Source organism: Kwoniella botswanensis, chromosome 1, assembly GCF_036426115.1.
Source record: "Kwoniella botswanensis chromosome 1, complete sequence".
NCBI lineage: Eukaryota > Fungi > Basidiomycota > Tremellomycetes > Tremellales > Cryptococcaceae > Kwoniella > Kwoniella botswanensis.
Window position 1 is genome coordinate 1,856,330 of NC_088599.1, and position 18,993 is coordinate 1,875,322.

At 43.8% G+C, this 18,993-nt stretch overlaps 8 protein-coding genes across 8 annotated transcripts; 4 read left to right on the plus strand and 4 right to left on the minus strand.

Annotated features, from left to right (window-relative positions):
* Positions 1–442: 442 nt before the first annotated feature.
* Positions 443–2,346, minus strand: L199_000723 (uncharacterized protein; the record flags this gene model as incomplete). Its single annotated transcript, XM_064886487.1, has 6 exons — positions 443–1,113; positions 1,196–1,297; positions 1,412–1,582; positions 1,681–1,797; positions 1,877–1,976; positions 2,080–2,346. The coding sequence occupies 6 exons, from the start codon at positions 2,344–2,346 to the stop codon at positions 443–445; spliced, it is 1,428 nt and encodes a 475-aa protein (XP_064742559.1).
* Positions 2,347–2,726: 380 nt separating this feature from the next.
* L199_000724 (uncharacterized protein) lies at positions 2,727–4,157 on the plus strand (the record flags this gene model as incomplete). The annotated part of the gene is made up of 4 exons (XM_064886488.1): positions 2,727–2,968; positions 3,070–3,221; positions 3,325–3,604; positions 3,698–4,157. 4 exons carry the CDS (start codon positions 2,727–2,729, stop codon positions 4,155–4,157), a joined length of 1,134 nt encoding a protein of 377 aa, XP_064742560.1.
* A 450-nt stretch (positions 4,158–4,607) lies between these two features.
* L199_000725 (uncharacterized protein) lies at positions 4,608–5,634 on the minus strand (the record flags this gene model as incomplete). The annotated part of the gene is made up of 5 exons (XM_064886489.1): positions 4,608–4,634; positions 4,703–4,813; positions 4,930–5,237; positions 5,305–5,416; positions 5,491–5,634. 5 exons carry the CDS (start codon positions 5,632–5,634, stop codon positions 4,608–4,610), a joined length of 702 nt encoding a protein of 233 aa, XP_064742561.1.
* A 436-nt stretch (positions 5,635–6,070) lies between these two features.
* Positions 6,071–8,801, plus strand: L199_000726 (uncharacterized protein; the record flags this gene model as incomplete). Its single annotated transcript, XM_064886490.1, has 4 exons — positions 6,071–6,361; positions 6,431–6,941; positions 7,010–7,311; positions 7,371–8,801. 4 exons carry the CDS (start codon positions 6,071–6,073, stop codon positions 8,799–8,801), a joined length of 2,535 nt encoding a protein of 844 aa, XP_064742562.1.
* A 582-nt stretch (positions 8,802–9,383) lies between these two features.
* On the plus strand, positions 9,384–10,031 carry L199_000727 (uncharacterized protein; the record flags this gene model as incomplete). The annotated part of the gene is made up of 1 exon (XM_064886491.1): positions 9,384–10,031. One exon carries the CDS (start codon positions 9,384–9,386, stop codon positions 10,029–10,031), a length of 648 nt encoding a protein of 215 aa, XP_064742563.1.
* Positions 10,032–10,064: 33 nt separating this feature from the next.
* Positions 10,065–12,427, plus strand: L199_000728 (uncharacterized protein; the record flags this gene model as incomplete). The annotated part of the gene is made up of 2 exons (XM_064886492.1): positions 10,065–11,779; positions 11,860–12,427. The coding sequence occupies 2 exons, from the start codon at positions 10,065–10,067 to the stop codon at positions 12,425–12,427; spliced, it is 2,283 nt and encodes a 760-aa protein (XP_064742564.1).
* A 194-nt stretch (positions 12,428–12,621) lies between these two features.
* Positions 12,622–14,951, minus strand: L199_000729 (elongator complex protein 3; the record flags this gene model as incomplete). Its single annotated transcript, XM_064886493.1, has 8 exons — positions 12,622–12,701; positions 12,773–12,914; positions 12,994–13,209; positions 13,345–13,586; positions 13,656–13,728; positions 13,824–14,226; positions 14,378–14,551; positions 14,611–14,951. 8 exons carry the CDS (start codon positions 14,949–14,951, stop codon positions 12,622–12,624), a joined length of 1,671 nt encoding a protein of 556 aa, XP_064742565.1.
* A 619-nt stretch (positions 14,952–15,570) lies between these two features.
* L199_000730 (uncharacterized protein) lies at positions 15,571–17,237 on the minus strand (the record flags this gene model as incomplete). Its single annotated transcript, XM_064886494.1, has 5 exons — positions 15,571–15,683; positions 15,778–16,128; positions 16,296–16,695; positions 16,775–16,924; positions 17,037–17,237. The coding sequence occupies 5 exons, from the start codon at positions 17,235–17,237 to the stop codon at positions 15,571–15,573; spliced, it is 1,215 nt and encodes a 404-aa protein (XP_064742566.1).
* Positions 17,238–18,993: the final 1,756 nt, after the last annotated feature.

Sequence of the window (18,993 nt, forward strand, 5' to 3'; positions counted from 1 at the left end):
AGTAGTCGTTTCATGAATCAGTGAAGACTAGGGAATTCAATCTCCTCTTCAATATACGCTTCCGATTCAATCTTCCTAATTCTTTTTCTATTTCTATTTTGTCTGATCCAGCTGGTGTGAATATCGATACACGTTTTGTATAAGTAAATCAATAAATCGAAAGAATGAATGAAGTGGTAAATAAAACCAGGTTGTCAAGTCGTACAGATTATATAGTCATTATTGATATGTATGTTCGTTTCAGTCAACAATCATCAATACACAGAACCTATCCCAATCTGAGTGCTTATGGCCGAGTACAAAATATCGATGGTTACATCCTGTCATCCCAATTCGCATATTAGAAGTACAACGTATACATATACATATGATTTGTGAAAGCTTGATGATATATTTACGACATGTACAATGATGTCCATACCCAATGCATCCATCTACTTATCTACCTTCTACTCCTAGCCATTTTCCCGGCTTCACCTCTCCCCAACCCCAATCCCTTTTTCTTCTTATTACCCCACTGTCTAATAGGTACGTTCACACCTTTAGCCCGTAATTTATTATCCCTCTCTTCTAGCCTAAGTCGCTTATCAGCTTTTTTCTGCTGATTCATCGATATCCCACTGAAACTGCTTGAGGTTGAGTCTGCAGATGAAGAAGGGGAGGTGAGGGATAGGTATTGTTTGACAGTTTGGGATACTTGATAATCTAGATCGGAGGTAGTCGAGGTGGTTGTTTCTTGTAGCTGATCGTGATCATTGTTGTTGTGGTCTTTTGCATTTTCATTCTTCATCGTTGATTTCTGAATTTCATTTATACCGACATTTCCATCATCACTCGTGTGAGTGATAGTATTTTGACTATCAGTATCTTTCTGATTATCTATTTTCTCGGTTGTAGATTTAGGTGAAGTCATAGTCAAATCGTCCAAGGTGAATTCACCCAACTTGCCTTCCCTAAACGCCCTGATCATAAATCCAGAAGCGGCCTCATGATCTTTCTCGCCGCCTTTTTTCAATGTGCCGAGCCTTTCGGACAGAGCATCGAGGAGAATGGTTGTATCGTCTGTAGGAGGGAAGTCGGAAGGGAGAGGTAACAATGATAAGTACGTTTGATCTGTGTTTGCCCTTGGTCTATTAGCCAACTCATGAAATCTCTAGCTGCTGATCATTTATTACTTTGTGTCATCTTGACTTACGTTTATTCTGATCATCCTTTTCAGCTATCAGTCTTTTGTTCATTTTCCACAGCAAGTAATCGACCATTGCGTCTTGTTCGAATAACGATTCTTTGATTCCCGCTAATGCACCATCGCAGCAAAAATATGATTATCACACTAATCAGCTAATTATTGTTACTGTTACTGTTACAAGGATGGTTTTGGTTTGATGTCATATGATATGGTATGACTCACCGGTCAAAGCCAATTTCAAACCCTTCTCCGCCCCGTCCTCCCCCCTACCCAAGTAAGGTACCATAACACCCGGTGTATCATAGACGTATACACTGGGATTATCATATATCTTTACTGTCCCTGTTAATTTACGGGTTATTCCTGCTTCTGCACCTGTTCGGAATGCTTTGCCTGAATACGACGAGATACAACATTCAGCATGACCATCATATAAATCAGATGTGATCTTCATTGATGAAGCAATCAATTTATTAGGCCGTCGGACTCACCTTTCCTTAGACCTACTCTCCTCAAAGCGTTGAGTAGAGATGATTTACCAACATTTGGCATACCAATTACTAAAACTCGTAAGTCCGGTATAATCTCTTGATTCTCCCTTGCTATCCCTATGGCCATTAAATATAGGACGATCAGGTCATGCAGATTAAAAAGGGACAAGATGTGTGAGACCTAGGTATAACTCACGCACAGCATGTCTTAGTACTTCTCTCACATCCTGATCAGACCTCGTATCGGCGAACATGACTTTCTGTCCTGCATGCTGCAGAAAAGCTTTTTTGAGGGGCTACATCGATACAGATTATCATAAATTCTAGAATCAGTCACACTTTCTACTTTGAACTTATTGTGAGAGTCGTCGGAAAGATTGATTGTAGCACTGCACTAACCTCTTCGTATCTTCTTTCAGCTAAATCCCTCTTAGTATAAACCACCAATTTTTCTTTTTCCTTTCCCTTCCCCTTCTTCGCTCGAGAGAGCATCTGATCAAAAGTCGAATTTATACTGGTTAGAGGTAATCTAGAATCCCTAGCTTCTATCACCAGATCTATGTTCTCTAGTAGAGTAGGCAGTTCCCGGAGGGAACGGGACATGTGGCCTGCGAACCATGAAGGGATGCGAGCTGGGTAAGGGAATACAGGGCGGATGAAGGACATGCTGGATACTCGAAGGAGTTTGTCCTAGACACGTTAACAACGGTCTGAGTCTGTTTCTTGCTAATGTATTTATGCCTATATGCATGTTACGTTGGATTAGCGACAATGGACATTATCACTACTCGAGTTATGGCGAACAAAATATCGATAATATCGGTAGGTTGTGATGTCACGATATAAATTTGAGCTTTTAAACTTTTTCGGCTGTTTTCTATTTTCACTTGTACACAGAAGATGTTCGTTCATTCAGCCTATTCACCATCTTTCACGGTACAGATCATCAACCAACATTGCCCAAGCAGCTCAGAACTTTGTCAACATCCATCAAGAAGGAGTTTATATCGATCTTACTGTAGGCACGACGATAACCTTTTGTCAAGATGTCACAACCCAATACCAACGCCCAAGCTTCTTCATCGAAACATCATAAATCCAAGAAAGATAAATCCCACAAGAAAGACAAATCACATAAACATGCTAGCAGCAATCATCAGAGCACGTCGAAAAATGATAAATCACCTTTCGAACATCGATTATCACGTATGAGGTTGGCAATCCCACCGAAATTCTCATTGAACATGATGGAGGGAGTGAAAGAGAAGTTGGATGGGATGATTATGAGGTGGGTGCCGCACTACCTCAGATGAACATCCCACATTAGATCTATGGACGATGGTTATGTGTATGGTAGCCAATGCTGATATCATGATGTGATGCTTGCAGATACGTAGCTCAGATGGGTGGTGTACTGTTAGCTCACTGGGATCATGAATTCGTCGATGATACTTCCAAAATCATCAATGAGTGTCCATCGGGTGTCATAGAAGTTGAATTTCATTCGATCTTGTGGGCACCCAAGATTGGTCAGAAACTATGTGAGTGAATTTTTATCGACTATCATTATACTCCGCTCCCTCTTCTCCAGTATCACAAAGAGACTTGGAATTGACTGTGAATCCAACTTGCTTCATTGTTTAGACGGCACACACTCCCTCTCATCACCTTCTCATCTCTCTCTACTATTCAACAAGACATTCAACGTTTCCATCCCATTACAACATATCCCCACTGATCTCTACGAATTCGAACATACCGATGAGACTGCCGATGCCGACTCGGATAGCGAGGACGAAGAGGAAGAAGGTTTCATCCTCGGTATGGGTAACGGAGTGGTAGAGGATGTAGGTAGATGGAAAGTTAAAGAAACTGGTAAATCTTTGGGTGAAGGTGGTAAAGGTATTAAATTTACTGTGATTGGGTATGTCCATTCAAACCCTCTTTCCTTCTCCGACTCTAATCTTTTCGTCTGGCTAGTACCTTGCTGATCTTTCGTTTTTGCATCGTATTATAGGATGCAAGTTACCAATCAAATGCTTTCACTTACTGGATCACTCTTATCCGACCCTTCAAACCCCCCTCCAGCTCCTGAACCTACCCTCAACCTACCAACGAGAGTATCTACCTCGCCTTCCTTATCGCCCGAACCAACTCATAGACCAGCTAAACAAGCTCGTTTGGGTCCAACCAACAAGGCCCGTCAACCTCCAGTTCAGGAAGAAGAGGAAGTACCAGATCAAACGGGTTGGACACCAAGGGAGATCAAAGCGTATAGAAAACAGATGGAGAAAAAGAAGAAAGACGCTAGGAAAGCTAGAAAAGAGGAAGGACAGGTGTTGGAACATGTACAGATGGAAGCTGCTGGTGATCTCGTACATACCCAAGGAGAAGGAGAGCTCGAAGAGAATGTGGATGTGGGAAGTAAGAGGAAAGCTGGACAAGGTGATTCGGAGAACAAGAAGAGGAAGAAGTGAGGGGAGGAAATATCGGACGATAGTTAGTTAGAAACAATATTAGGATCTTTTTGTATATGTTTCCTTTTTGGTCTTTCAGTCTTTTCTTTGCATCCACTATATCATTTGGCATCATGCGTATGGCAGTAGATAACTTATGTATATTCTCTGCAGCTGCTAAAGTACATGACTTCGAAGGATTCTGTGCATACACCCACACAGTCTATATTAGTGATCTGAGGTTAATACATAAAACTACTACATTTTCCCCATCTCGAACTAAATCCGGTTTTATGTCATATCTGCATGACTCAGTGAAAAAAAGAATCTCTAAAATTCTGAGAAAGGGGAAATCCGATAATTTACCTGCTCATACTAACGGTGAAGGAAAGTGAAACGAGAAAAAATAGGATAGATCAGAATAGAATAGATCGAAGTAGATATTTAGGAACACCTTGTTCTTGGTTATCTTTACATGACAACACAGCATGAGTTTTGCTATTTAGATTAACATCAAATTCGTCAGCCTTCAGCTTTCGGAAAACGTCTGATGGTGAACAGCTCACCTTCTTGGCTGTCTTGTAGAACATCTTACTTTGCGCTGAAAGGGCATTGGAACGTTCAACGAGGTTATCTAATTTTTCACCTCTTTCAAGTACAGATTCGATTGTTTTGTGCTGAACGTGAATTATATGTGATGTCAGCAAATGTATTTTCCCCCCAATATAAATCCGATCGTTAGATTACAGGAAATATTTTCGTGAGGGATTGGATGTTGGATAGTAAGACTCACAAGAACAATCTTAGTCTCATCCAATTCTTTTTGCACCTTCATAATCGTATCGGCCTGTTTTGGATCTTGATATTTTGATAGATAACCTGCTAATGTACCTTCGAGTTTACCCTTTTGAGCTGGTGGTAGTCCACCTGCAGCTGCTTGCGAGGGATTACCACCGAATGCGTTGGCAGAAGCTGATCCGAATGATGGGGCTGCAGATGCCGCAGGAAGGTTGTTAAGTAAGGCGGTATGTTCATCGAGTAATTTGGTGAGGAGGGAGAAAGCGGGTCGGTAGGGGTATTCTAAATCGGTTATCATCACGGCTAACCACAGCTCACAAACATCAGTCCCGTTCTCTTTCCCCGCTTTTCAAGTGGAATGTATACCCACCGGCCATACCTGGACTACCCGCTTGTCTACCTGATGTCCTGAACACATGAGCTTTGTAATTGTTCTCTTCGACCGAGGAAGGTTGGTTGGCAGGTGTTCGTTCAGCGACGGTCTATTGCATATATATGATTTGATCTCGTCAGTTGCTTGTATGCATCTCTGAGAATGAGACGATGTGCAACTGACCTTTGTGAAGAAAGTCATAAACTCTCCTACACTACTTCGTTGGTAGAATGAGAAACTGCTCAGATCCTGGGATGTACCCAACAGAGTGGCTTGGGCGGGTGTTGTAGGGGTGACTGAGAGCAGAGAGAGGGAGTAGACCTTCATGTTGGGTTGAGTTCGGCGATAGATTGTTCAGTGGTAGTGGTGTTGAGATGAGATGTTGAGGATGAATATTGGTGTTTTATCGTGAAATGAATTGAGTGTATGATTATCTGCACGGGTCAAAGGGGGTTTCCACCACACTCGCAAGTCGGCTGTTGGTTGTTGCGTCATCACCCACTGAACCGTTGTTACCTGCCTGATCGGGTAATTTCATTCATCAACAACCACTAGCACCGAGAATAGCAACATTACTCTCACCGTTGGCCCCGTATCCCCATCCCCCCCCCCCTCCTCAACCTACTCACCTCACTAGATCCCTCATAGGAGCATCATCATCATCATCTCGATCGCACCTTCGACCATCTGGAGGAACGTAGAGAGACCTGTTCTTGTACACAGCTATACATCCAGATAATCAAATCGAGCAGAACCAATCGCCATGTCCGAACTCCTCCCAGAAGACACATGGGTGAACAACTTCTTGCCCACACCACCACGACCCCTACTATCCTCCCTCCAACGTCGACTGCACACTTCTACTACCCACCTTAACGCTTTGGCAGAAGTGTACAAGCAGCGAGCGCAGATCGAAGCTACTTATGCGGAGAGTCTGTCAAAATTGGCCAAGACGGCTGAACAGGGTGGTCTGAGCGGTAAGACGGGTAACGAGTGGGAGAAAGCCAGTGGAGAAGGGAGACTATGGAATAGTGTGATCTCTGAGCTGTCAGAGGTAAGTTACCAACGATGCTTACGACTGTTGAATTGACTGGTATCTGACCACTTTGTGTGTATCCTTTAGACTTCCGCATCTCACTCTACACTTTCGGCGATGATCCGAACAGATTTCGAACAACCTTTACGAGACCTGCCATCCAAGGTGATTGCGTGGAGGAGGATCTCAGAACAAGATGCATCATTAGATAAGACATTGAAAGATTACGAGAAAGTAGCAGGTAAATTGGAGAAGGCCCAACAGAAATCGAAATCATCCAAAGCCGATCAACTACACCAGGAATTGAACCAATTGACTTCTCAGCTATCTTCTTTATCTCCCATGGTATATACCACCTATCAGAGACTCGACGAAGAGAGACTGAGGACTTTGAAAGAGGTTATAGTCAGATGGGGGACGGTCAAAGGTGATATGGCGACTAGGGATGGTCAGAGAGCAGAAGGTATAATCGCGAATTTGTTATCTTGGGAAACTGGTGAAGAAGTTTTGAGTGTGGGAAGGAAATTAGGTAATGTCGGTGGCAACGGTGCTGCTGCTGCTCCTAGACCTTCTGTACCAAACAGTACTGTCTCAACTCGTACGTGCAGTTTTATCACCACCTTTTTGATTCGATGGATTTAGCTGATGGTGTTTGGGGTTCTTTAGCTCAATCCAACAGACGGATGTCAACTGTCACGGCATCCAGTCAAGCCCATGATTTCTCTCCTCGTCCTACGCCACGACAAAATGGCTCAACTACTAGTTTCGGCAAAGAGCAAAGTAGTGGTGGTGGTCTGACAGGTGGTTTCAAGTCTATGTTAGGTAGAAAGAAGACTTTAGCAGTGAACAGAACTCGAAGTGGTAGTAATGCTACGTCTACCAGAAGTGGAAGGGACGAGAACACAAGAGACGGTGGATTTGACTTGATGAGTGATGATGTTCCTAGAATACAAGGATCATCCAGCTCCGTAAGTATCAGTTATAGTCGAATGGAAAGTAGCCCAGCTAATCTGCTTCACGTATATAGGCACCACCAGTAGATGAAGAAGGGTTCTCAGTGGCTCCTGCCGATCGACATCGAAACTTATGGGAAGAACCCAATGACCAAGTCTCGACGCCTGTTGCAACACCACACAATCAGACTCATTTCGGTACCACTTTCACTTCCTCTCCTGCGGCTTCCCAAGAGAACCTATCCTCTTCAGCATCTTCACAACACCAGACTCAACCTCGATTGAATCTGTCCCTAGCACCTGCTCCTATTCAAGAAAGCGAAGAAGAGCGACAGGCGGCCTTGCAGAAAATGCAGCAGACACTTCAAATGCCACCTTCTCAGCCTTCCCGAAGGAATACAGTCGCTCGAGGCAGAAGAGATGTTAGAAACACGATGTTCCCTGGTGGATTGACGGAAGAACAATCATTAGGACTGGGTGGACTATCCCTTGGAAAGGTTTCTGAGCCGGAGGAGCAGCTCTCAGCATCTCCCATCTCGGCTACATCGCCAACGCAAACAACCAATGGAGATAGACCTGGTCAGGTGGCTAGACAAGTCTCTATGTCTTCTGTCACATCCAACAACCCATTCGATTCTCCTTCGCTAAGTGGATCGGCCATGGCCCAACCCAACTTACCTGTCCCATCGACTGAAGCTGGTCTACGAGCCAATCTCAACGAGACCATCAATGTTATCATCAGGAACAAGGAGGTCTCGAGAATACAAATCACCGGTGAGATCCACCTATCCCTCAGACCAACATATCAACAGCCTACTACTGGACCTATCCATATCCGGTTAACGTCCTTCGAGAGGTTGGAGAAGATCGCACCTAATCCAGCCTACCTGGCTCAAGTCCCTGATAAACCTGGAGAATACTTCTTGAACAGCGAAGTACTCGCTTCTGCAACTGCCAATTCGAAGAACCCAAATAACGATAAAGGTACATTACTTTTCAAGTATGTTGTACATATCCAACCTGGAAAAGAAGGATCAAATGCGCCATTGATTTTAGATCCTGCGTTCTTGTGTAAAGAAGGTGAAACAAGGATGATCCTACATTATCGACTTAATGATCAGGGTCCTATCCAGCAATTATCAAACGTATCATTCAGTGCGTTATTCGGCCCCGGACCATCGGTATCCAACGTACAGGCTAAACCCGCTGGAGGAGTTTGGTCACCTTCGCAAAGAAGGATGACGTGGAAATTGGATGAAATAACATCCAGTCAGGAAAGTAAGATTATAGCCAAGTTCGTCACTGAACCTGGAAATGGTGAATCACTATCACCTCAGAATGTTCAAGTCACCTTCAACTCTGAAGGATCACTCGTCAGTGGATTAGGAGTGGAGATTGTTGATGGAGAATTGGAAGGGCGTGATACTTGGAGATTCGAGGAGATTAAAAAGGGAGTATTGAGTGGGAAATACCTTGCTGAAGCACATGTTAATGTGAATCAGTAATATCAATAAATATTCATATCAGCATAGTGATTGTGAACATGGGAGAAAGAGAGATCGTTGTCAGGATGAAATTGTATAAAGAAGGAAGATGAAGCAGGATTAATATAGGCATAGTTGATTATAGTTTTTATTACCTCACAGAATTTAATCATAATTTATTTATAGATGTACGAACTTAAAAGCCGTATCAGATAATCGATTATTGTGCCAATATCAGATCTGCGATGTTCAAGACACTTCAATACGTCGTTAGATGCTCTCACTTTATTCGTGCTAATCTACAATCGCAAAAGCTCCGATCACAACACACATCTCGGCATACACCAAAGCACGACTTTTCAATGATCTTACCTTGTCAAGGTCCAGACTCGTGTTGAAGGTGAGTTAGGATGAGCTGCTTGATAGGCATGTTTCCATGCTCTTTTACAATGGTACTGACAAACGTCTACCGATCTGTCATCGATAGATATAAGAGAAAGACTGATCAACCTTCGTTCCATTATTTATTGACTCTTGAATTCTTATATCCTTCGCCACTCTATCGAAGTACAGCTCATCACCTACTGATACTGTTACTGCATTATGAACAACGATCCACCCCTATCCCCAAGTAGAGAACTATACTCCCCTATCAAGTACCCATTACCACCCTCGCCTTCACCATGGCGTCGAGCCCTATCTCTCGTCGCCGTGCCTTCCATCCATCGTACAACCTCTGCATTCGGAAGTCGAAGGGATAAAGATAAGGAGAAACGAAGACAATCATTGTTTCTCAATGGACCTGGTACAAGCAACCACGATGGGAATTTGACAGATGGTGAAGACGTCCGAATCAGAAAGCCTACAAATACTCCTATTCCAGGTCCTCCAGAAACTGTTGACCCTTTTCCTGAAGATCATTCAATATCATATGATCGATCTACGCCCCAGCTTCAACACAAACCGACGAGATCGATGAGTTTGCCAGTCTCAAGTGGTGAAACGGATTTATCAATGATCAACCATTATCCAAATTCATCAATTACCAGTTTGGATCAATCGGTTGATACTTCTGTTCCTCATGCTGAGTTCTTCTCCGCATATGATGAGACTCCGACAGGTATATCTCAATCCCAATCGCAGTCGAGATTGGGATCAGGATCAGAATTAGAATCACACTCGCCGTCGACGAATTCTATCCCTTCCGTCGTGCAGGAATCACATACCGACCAACAGCAAGTACATGAATGAGAAAGGGAGGAAGATCTCGCTGGGCAAATAGCAATGTGGCAACCTACATCAAATCTCGATACACCAATCATACCCGTTCCTCAAAATACCATCGAAGATGGTCTGACACCCACGCCCACTCCGTCACTTATGGCACTGACAAATGAAGATCCGTTCCTCCAGGTAGATACTAGACTATCGCAGGAACCCGTACCGATGTCCGACCTGCAGACTCCCTTGCTATCGCCTGATCCTCGTAGCGGGACCAACACTCGTCCAAAAGGAGTGTCAATCGCCCCTTTCCTTCCTCTTCCACCTTCCCCTCCTACTGTTTTCCCATTTTCCAGACATTTTCCTCCATATTTAACTTTTCCTCATCCCCGATCGCCCTCTCTGGGTGTGAATCCAAACTCGATACATCCGCCCAATTCCTCCGATTATTTGCCTCATGGTAGATCAGTTGGATCGCCCATCGCATTCCCTCCTCCGCCTCCGAGGCCCATCAGCTTATCGAATGTACCTGCTCATAATGAACCGGGAAATTGTCCGAGCTCCCTTGCGAATCACACGCTTGCCTCTATTCCAGCACCTCCTACCTTGACTCAAGCTCGACCTGTCAGTGGAACGGAACCCGCTTTTGGTCCAACAGCACAACCTGAATCATCCGCCGAGATGACATCGGTACCACCCGTACCGTCTATTCCTCAAAGGTTACCCACTCACATCTCACCTTCACCTCCTTCGCTCCCCAATATCCCTCATGTCGTATGGTTACCTATCTCACCGAATAGTGGAATTCCTCCACCTATCATACCGGGTTTCAGGGAAGGTAGACTGTTGTCATTACCTTTACCTTCACCGTTGCCTTCTCACCGCCCACCAGTACCACCCACGTCTCAGAGTCATGTTGGTGACGCAGCGGTTCCTCCAACGCCTCAAGTCCAACACCCTTCCGAGGTCAGATCTTCTCACCCGAGACATGTAGTCCTCCCCGATGGACGAGAGTTGATAGCAATGACGACACCGAACGGCGAGACTGCCTATGTGGTAGATCCCCTCCCCGCGATATTGAGAATGCTGGACAGAGCCACTGCTCAAGGCGCCGGGGATGCTGAAGGTGAGGAAGAAATCAGATCCGATGATACTATAGCGGCACCTGCTCCTGTACCACCACCGACACAACAGGGTGCGGAGGAGCCACTCGGTCCGCCGCCTGATGTCCCAACTCCATTCTCGACTGGAACTGAACCACCTTGCGATTTGAGTCAGATCGAAAGAGATCTATACGAACTTTCCTTCCCTCCAACTCCATCTAACATACCTACGATTACTACTGACCATATCCTACATCAGACGAACGAAGGGGAAAGAAGGGAAGTGAGAAGACCCCGAGTTTTATCTGAAGGACGATCGAGCATGAACTCACCTCGAAAGGGTATACCGAAATTCGACTGGAGACGTAAATTCAAAATACCCAGCTCTGCTTCGGGCTCCGGTCGAAGTGAGGTAGACATACCTAGACCACCATCTCTGAGACGAGATGTGATATCGACATTGGCAGTTCAAGGGTCCGCCACTACGACTGATACTACTACTTCGTCTGCGTCTGATAGAGCTTCAAATGTAACGTCAATCGTTGGTTCACCGCGAGAACAGGATATATGGTGGATAGGCGTAGGTGAGAAACATCATGATCCCTCTGGGGACTTGATCATAGCAGAGAGGGAATGTAGATGGAGGATTTCAATGGAGAAATACAAAAGAGATAGGTGAGTGATGCCCTTCCTTCTTGCAAAGACAGCAGCTTGTTGGTACAAAGTACAAAAGTTGATATACCAATGCCATCTAGTCAATTGATCTCCCATTTATCTCAATGTCCTACCAAGGGGATGACCCTAACCCTCCAAGCTCCTTCTCTACCATGCCAGGCATCTCGTCCTTCATCCGACAGTTCCGGTTCAGCCTTCGATATCATCTCTGTATTTCTCAATTATCTCTTGACCCATGATATGAAAGACTTAGAAGATGTCGAGAATGTAGATCAATTTGAATCGCTTTTTATCTTATGCGATTTCTTTGGTTGTCCAGCAGTCTATCAAAATCTGTTGAGATATATCGACGAAAATGGAGTAAATGGTATACGACCTTGGCAATTGTTCGTAGTAGCTTCCAAACGCAATGATACGAATTTGGCCAAGATAGCTATACAACTAGCAGGTGGGACAAGGACAAGAAATGGGGGTCATAGGGATGAACGTTTCACTATCAATTTGCATCACCTGACATCGAAAGACGTTAAAGATGTAAGAAGTACTTGGATGTTGGAATTGTTTAAGAAGAAGTACGAAAAGATGTTAGATGGTAGGTTTAGGGAAGTACCTTGGGAGATAGTCGCGGAGAGATTTAATCCTTGTTGAAGACCAACTGCTTGTTACTGTACATACTGTAGGTGGTAAACATATTGTCTGTACAATACTGTAGTCTCCGAACATCGTTTTCGGTTCGGTTTGTTTAACCTTTTTCATTCCAGTGTTACAATATCTCAGTAATATCTATCTATGCGTACACACGATTCGCATGAAATACTTGTACACAAAAAAAGGATCACAAACTAATACAATAAATCTTTAACCATATATGGGCCATCAAGGAAATAACCCAATCGTCTATAATAATCTCTCGTCCCAACACCTATAACGAAGAGCAAAGCTCACATCAGTACAAGCAAATCGCATAATCGAATACACTCCTGCATCACTCACCCGAAATAACCGCAATCCTCCCACTGCCGTGCTCATCCCTCGCTATTCTCTCTGCCTCTTCCATGAGCAACGTTCCTATACCTTGATGTTGGAATTTCTTCGGATCACGCGAATGAACAGGCGCGGCTGTACCGTAAACATGCTGTGTCGGAGTAATCATATCATGTCAGCTTTCATCAATCACCAACGTGGAGATTTCTCCTTTTTTGAACTAAACTTACCAGTTCTCGGACCAGACTACATCCTCCTTCCATACCCACCAACTCCTTTCTGAACGTACCATCTTCAGAACATTTTCTCAACCTCAACAGACCGATCAAGATATCCTGAGCTGGATCTTCGTACGATAAGAACGTCTCCCAACCTCCATTGGCCGAGTAATCCCTTCGGAGAAGTTCGAGATCCTGTGGTCGAATCCTGTTATGGATCTCGTGGAGCTATATCACACCAATTGATCCGAATCTGTTAGCCCTGGCGTTGTTTTGCATGATATCAGGAAAACAACGAGGGGACCACCGACAGAGGGGCCTATTATATAAGACATTTTGAAGAAAAAAGACGATCTCACTCACCCCTACTTCCCTATACCTTACATCCCTACATTCCGCACCGAAATCCTTCATCCTTGCCAAAGCCAACTCCCTCAAATTACCGTTCTCTACACCTGAAGAAACCAGAGGCATGGGTATATCCCTCTGTACTCTGTAGACTCGGGTCCAAGGTGGTACCAAAGCCATAATTCTAGCTACGATATCTACCAATGCATTCGGTGGGTAATTCTTGTATTTTCCAGTTCGCCATAGTTCGTATAGACCTGTACAGAGGATCGTCATAAGTCATCTCATAGCCAATTCATTGAAGTGAATCAAATTAATTAACTCACCTGTACCCCTAATCACTAGAGTTGGATAAAGTTTCAGACCGTCTGATCTGAAAGCTGGGTTCTCGAAGAATTCCTATTAAACGTGCGAAAAACATATCAGCAACGAACAAAGAGGTGAGAATGGAATAAACGATCAAAAGTCCAATTGATCATTTTTGTCTGACTCACCTGGAACTGCCATATATCCCTCTCTGTCCCACAATTCGGTAAATCCGGCATCATGTGCGCCACGATCTTATATCCAGCATCTTTTGACATATGGAACGATTCAGATACCGCCCGTACCGTATGACCTCTATTGGTATCTCTCGCTACATCCTCGTAAACACTCTGAACCCCAATTTCCAACCTCGTACATCCATATCTCAACATTTGCGATAAGTGGGGTTTCAAACAATAATCTGGACGTGTCTCAATGGTGATTCCTACACATTTGATCTTGCTCTGTTCGGAGAATTTGACAGCCTCGTCTATATCATCTGTTACATGTCCACTTAAGGCGTTGTGCAAGCCTGCAGCGAACTTGTGTCGATAGTCTTCTGGCATGGACATGAAGGTTCCTCCCATGATGCTATGAAAAAATACTTATCAGCTCAAAATGGACTCTCCGACTAGACAGCACCTTTGATATTACAATCAAGGGATTGGAGAAGAAGTAGAAGCAATGAAAGACTACTGTAGCAGTGGGTGCAAGATGGATGCTGAAGCAAAGCGGAACCCACATGATCTCAACTTTATCAACACTATGACCCAGATCCTTCAGCTGATTGACTCTTCCTCTAGCTTGTTCGTACGGATCATATCTCGCTCTAATCGCTCTCATAGACGTAGGTTCGTAACCAGTGTAAGATTGAGTGGAATATTCGAAATCCGAATCAGGTCCACCTGGACAGTACCTATCTCACAATATCAGCGTATGTTACTCCTCTATCATTGAATGTCTAGATACACTTACACACAAATATTTCCAGTCATAGCTACATGAGGACATCTATGGGGTTTACACATGACAGCTACTACTGCAACACCGGAAGCGGTCCTAACAGGTTTAGCTTTCAGCCAACCCCTCAATCTATCTTTCCATTCTTCCGGTACAGCTGCCAAAACGTCCGTCAGACGAGGTACAGCCCTCAATCCATATTTCCCTGCGTACTTCTGTCGGAGGGCGGTGAGGTTAGGCTGTTGGATTGGTTTGGATGATGTGGACGCATCGTTATATGCTTGAATGAGGTCTCGGACGACTGCTGAAACGCAAAGGAGGTGTAGTTCGGACTGCGAGGTTGGTGGAGCTATCATCGTGGATGTGGATGATGGTGATGGTGAATAATGGATGTAAGATTATACCCTACGAATATGAATTTCAACTAATTCAACTTTTTCAACTTGTGCATGGTCAGTGGCGATCTGATATCAACCAATCTCGCACATCTGATAACACACATAACCCCCCAGGATAAATCACACGTCATGGTCACCTCCTTCGCACCAAACAGCAAAGATGCATACGAGCACAGAAAAGTTGAAATCGTTTCTCTCTCTCTCTTTCTCTTTCTTCTTTCTTCAACTATTTTTTTTCCTACAGAACGCCCCTTATGACCCTTCTCCCCTTCATCCCCAACAGGAGAAGTCGAAAGTCATAAGCGTCTTAATTGAACTAGTGGTGGATCGATGATCAAATTAGAGGGTACTACTTTGGCTCACCTGGAGTTTTACGTTTGGTAGAACAATGATTCGGCGAGTCACTATGTCCCTTACATATTCTCATATGCATATTGCATAGCCATAGGGTTGATACAATGATGGAGGTTTTGGAGCGAACACATCAGCGAGAAATAGTAATCATAATCGTAATTATAAACAAATATCATGAATGCAGGGTATATATAACGTATATACAAAGAAATAAACCGACCACTCAATCCTCATCAGACATCAATTCCGCCAACTCCCTCTCTTCTTCCTCCGTCAGACCTATTTCCTCTTTCTCTTCTTCAGGTTCGTAATTCAGTACCGGTGGGTTAAGGAGGTCTACAATTTTTCAGATTGTTCGTAAACAAATATACCAATCAACAACTCACATCCTCGTCGCAAGATGAACTCGTAAGCAGGGAAGTCAACTCACCTTGTACACTCCATCTTCTAAGTGTACAATCCAATCCTCCCGAAACGACATACCATCCCTTCTTCCCTTCTTCATCTCTATACCAAGCTCTCAGAACGGTAACATCCCCACAATGACCTTGTATTATACCTTTTACTTTTGCCGTCTGGCTCTGGCCTATATCCAATAACGAATCGATATTGAATATACGTATTTCCTCATCCTCAGATCCTGTCAATAGTAATGATTGCGGTAAGGGGAAATCCTCAGGGATAGGTAAGATGGATCGAACGTAGGATGGATGGGTGATTTTAGGTTTTGGTTTGGCTGATGAAGAGAAAGGATGGAAAATTGCTGTTTTATCCGATGACACTAGATTGAATATATTTCAGCTACGATCCCAATGGTGAAGTATCAAGTCAAGTCGAATCAAAGGATAAATAGTCAATTTGGTTCGTTGTTGCCACAAGATACCAAGCAATAACATCATTGAAAAGCAAACAGAAGGAAATCTCTTAGATGAAAGTTATCGCACTCACCACTCCATAATCCTTCATCTGTTATAGCCAATTGATTCACACTCGTCTCATGACCTTTCAATTCCTCTTTATCCTCCAATACCAATTTCCTCTCTGAACCATTCCAACTCCAAACTTTGATTAGGCCCAATGAGTCACCAGTGTACACCGTTACCCCACCTGTTGGTTTCCCATTTACGTCTATATCCAATCTATACACCGAACATTCTACCGGTCGAGTATGTCCTTTAATAATTTGTATGCACCTTGGTGTACCAGACGAAAGGGAAGATATATCCCATAGTTTGATAGTTCGATCTGAAGAGGTTGAAAGTAATGTCAAGTGGTTGGTGGAAGGTAAGATTAAGAGTGATTTGATGAAATCGACATGAGATTCTAAAGTATGTAAGAGTTCTCCCGACTAATCACCCCACAAATCAGTCAGTCTACATTCTCACTCCAATGTTGGACAATTTGGTTTGCATGAATTCTATACTTACATCTGCATTCCATATTTTGATCGTCTTATCCCATGATCCAGTGAACAGAGCCAACCATTTATTCCCATCATCTGAATTCCGGATCTCATGTAATGCAATACTAGTTACAGGACCTTGATGACCTTTATATATCTTTATCGTTTTGCCCGTCTACAAAAAAGAACATACCTAGCTCAGCTCAACTTATGTCTACCAGGAGATGTCGTATGAAAACGCTGATACTGTGCCCCAGCAGGACAGTGTCAATTAAAAATACACTCACCCTCAGATCCAACCTCCTACATATAAATCCACTTTCAGCCGTCCACCCTTCCTGTCCTCTCACAACGAGATCCAGAACTTTACTGGAAACGTTAATGGGTTCACCAATCTTCTCTGACGCTTTCAACTTCCTTTCTCTGTTTGCTGACTGAGCGAGCTGAGAGGTAGTTTGGAACAGGTGTCCGGGGTCTGATGACTGCATTGTCGGGTCGTGCTCGTAATTGAGTTCAGCTGAATCAGTCCTGTAACAGTCCAGCTAGCGATATCGCCTGACTTGACCTGATCTGATCTGGTCGATGTGTGAAGAATGAAGAGTGAATTCCAAAACGAATAAGAACCTGAACTCGAACCTGAACCTGGATCTAGACTTCGTGGACCTTGTAAACCTCGATCCGAATAGTATCTCGTTATCTCTCTCGTCAGAGATCTAGGTTATCGCTGTTATCCTTAGAGCACGGAACGATCTTTCGTTTGGGGTTGTCGTCTCTGCAATGTGCATGTACTGCTACTGCAGTATGGGCTGCAAGATATGTAAGTGCTCATGTTCTGATATTCGCGATTGGTCCACGCGTGTCAACTTGATCTTAACGTATATGAGCCATCCATTTATATAAATCAATCGTGCGGCGATCACCGTTTTTTATTGGACATCCCAATCCGTCCCGAAGCTCTCATGTATCCAAAGTCAAAATGCTGCAATCGTACGACGACGATTACTACATACACCTCATCACTCGTTTAGGTTTCTTACGACATGTTTGAATAATCATCTGGTACCGCCGGCCGTACAACTTGGTACAAGATCAGTTTGTACTGCTGTACGTGATCTTTGACTCGTCTTAAAGCCGCTTGCGAAAATATCTGTTCAAATGTACGGTTGTACGGTTATTGAGATGAGACAACCGGTTTGGGACATTTCGCACTGACTCAAAAGACAACAGACCTCCTTACCGTATATTTGGGATACATATCAAATGGCATAATTGATTCCCACAAAAGTTCAAGTATGAACATTATGAAGTGGCTTGAAGTTAAATTACCTTGACTGACGAAAGGGAGGAAAGAGGTTTCCCTTTCCAAAAGGGAAAGGAAGGAGAAATCATACGCGAGCGAAGGTGATGAAAAAATCATGTAAGGCTGCATGTGGAATGTGTGCTGTAGACGTGGTTCATGAAATATGCAATATGAAACATGAGCCAAGTGATCGTTTAACCTTGGACCGGATATAAATTGTCGAAAAGTCGAAAGTAGATGCAGATCCAATGAGACAGCAAACCGGATCCAAATAGCTCCAACCACATTCCATCTCAGTATTTCTCGGATGCGGAATAATTTTACAGTAGTGACTGCAACACTACGTCACTCCTTGCTATGGACTATTGAGTTCCATCTATAGTAGACATGCATCTCTTTTACCGTACGATATTTGTGGAGCCAGTAGTGCACTGGAAAAAGTATAGAGCCGAACATGAAAAGTATAGCACATGTACCAATTTAGTGGATGACTTGCCAACGACGATCTTTTTTAGTACCAGTTTTGCTTAGACAAAACCCAGCTGCGTAAAGTGTCATCCCTTGATGGGAGCGGTGTGTATATTTGATTTTTTATGGTTGGGGAAGCGGCAATCATTATGAGATCCATGCACATGATCGATCGCTTGATCACAACGAAAGGAGGGTGATCCATTAGACCGGTTTCAAACTACCCATCAACGTATCCATAAGGTCCTTTGGTCGTTGATCGATCACAAGTAATCAAGCTCAAGCCACCCTCTAATCGAGGCCGTACGTAGGTCACTCAATTATACATAAACAAAGATCAAACAGATTTGATCGGTTTTGGGTTGACTTGGGTTGAAGAGCTCCCAAAGCCCCAAGCCCGCTCACACGACCGGCGCTAGCTTAGGCGATGTGATGTAGGGGATGTATCCAGGATCGATCAAACTCCCGAAGCTGAA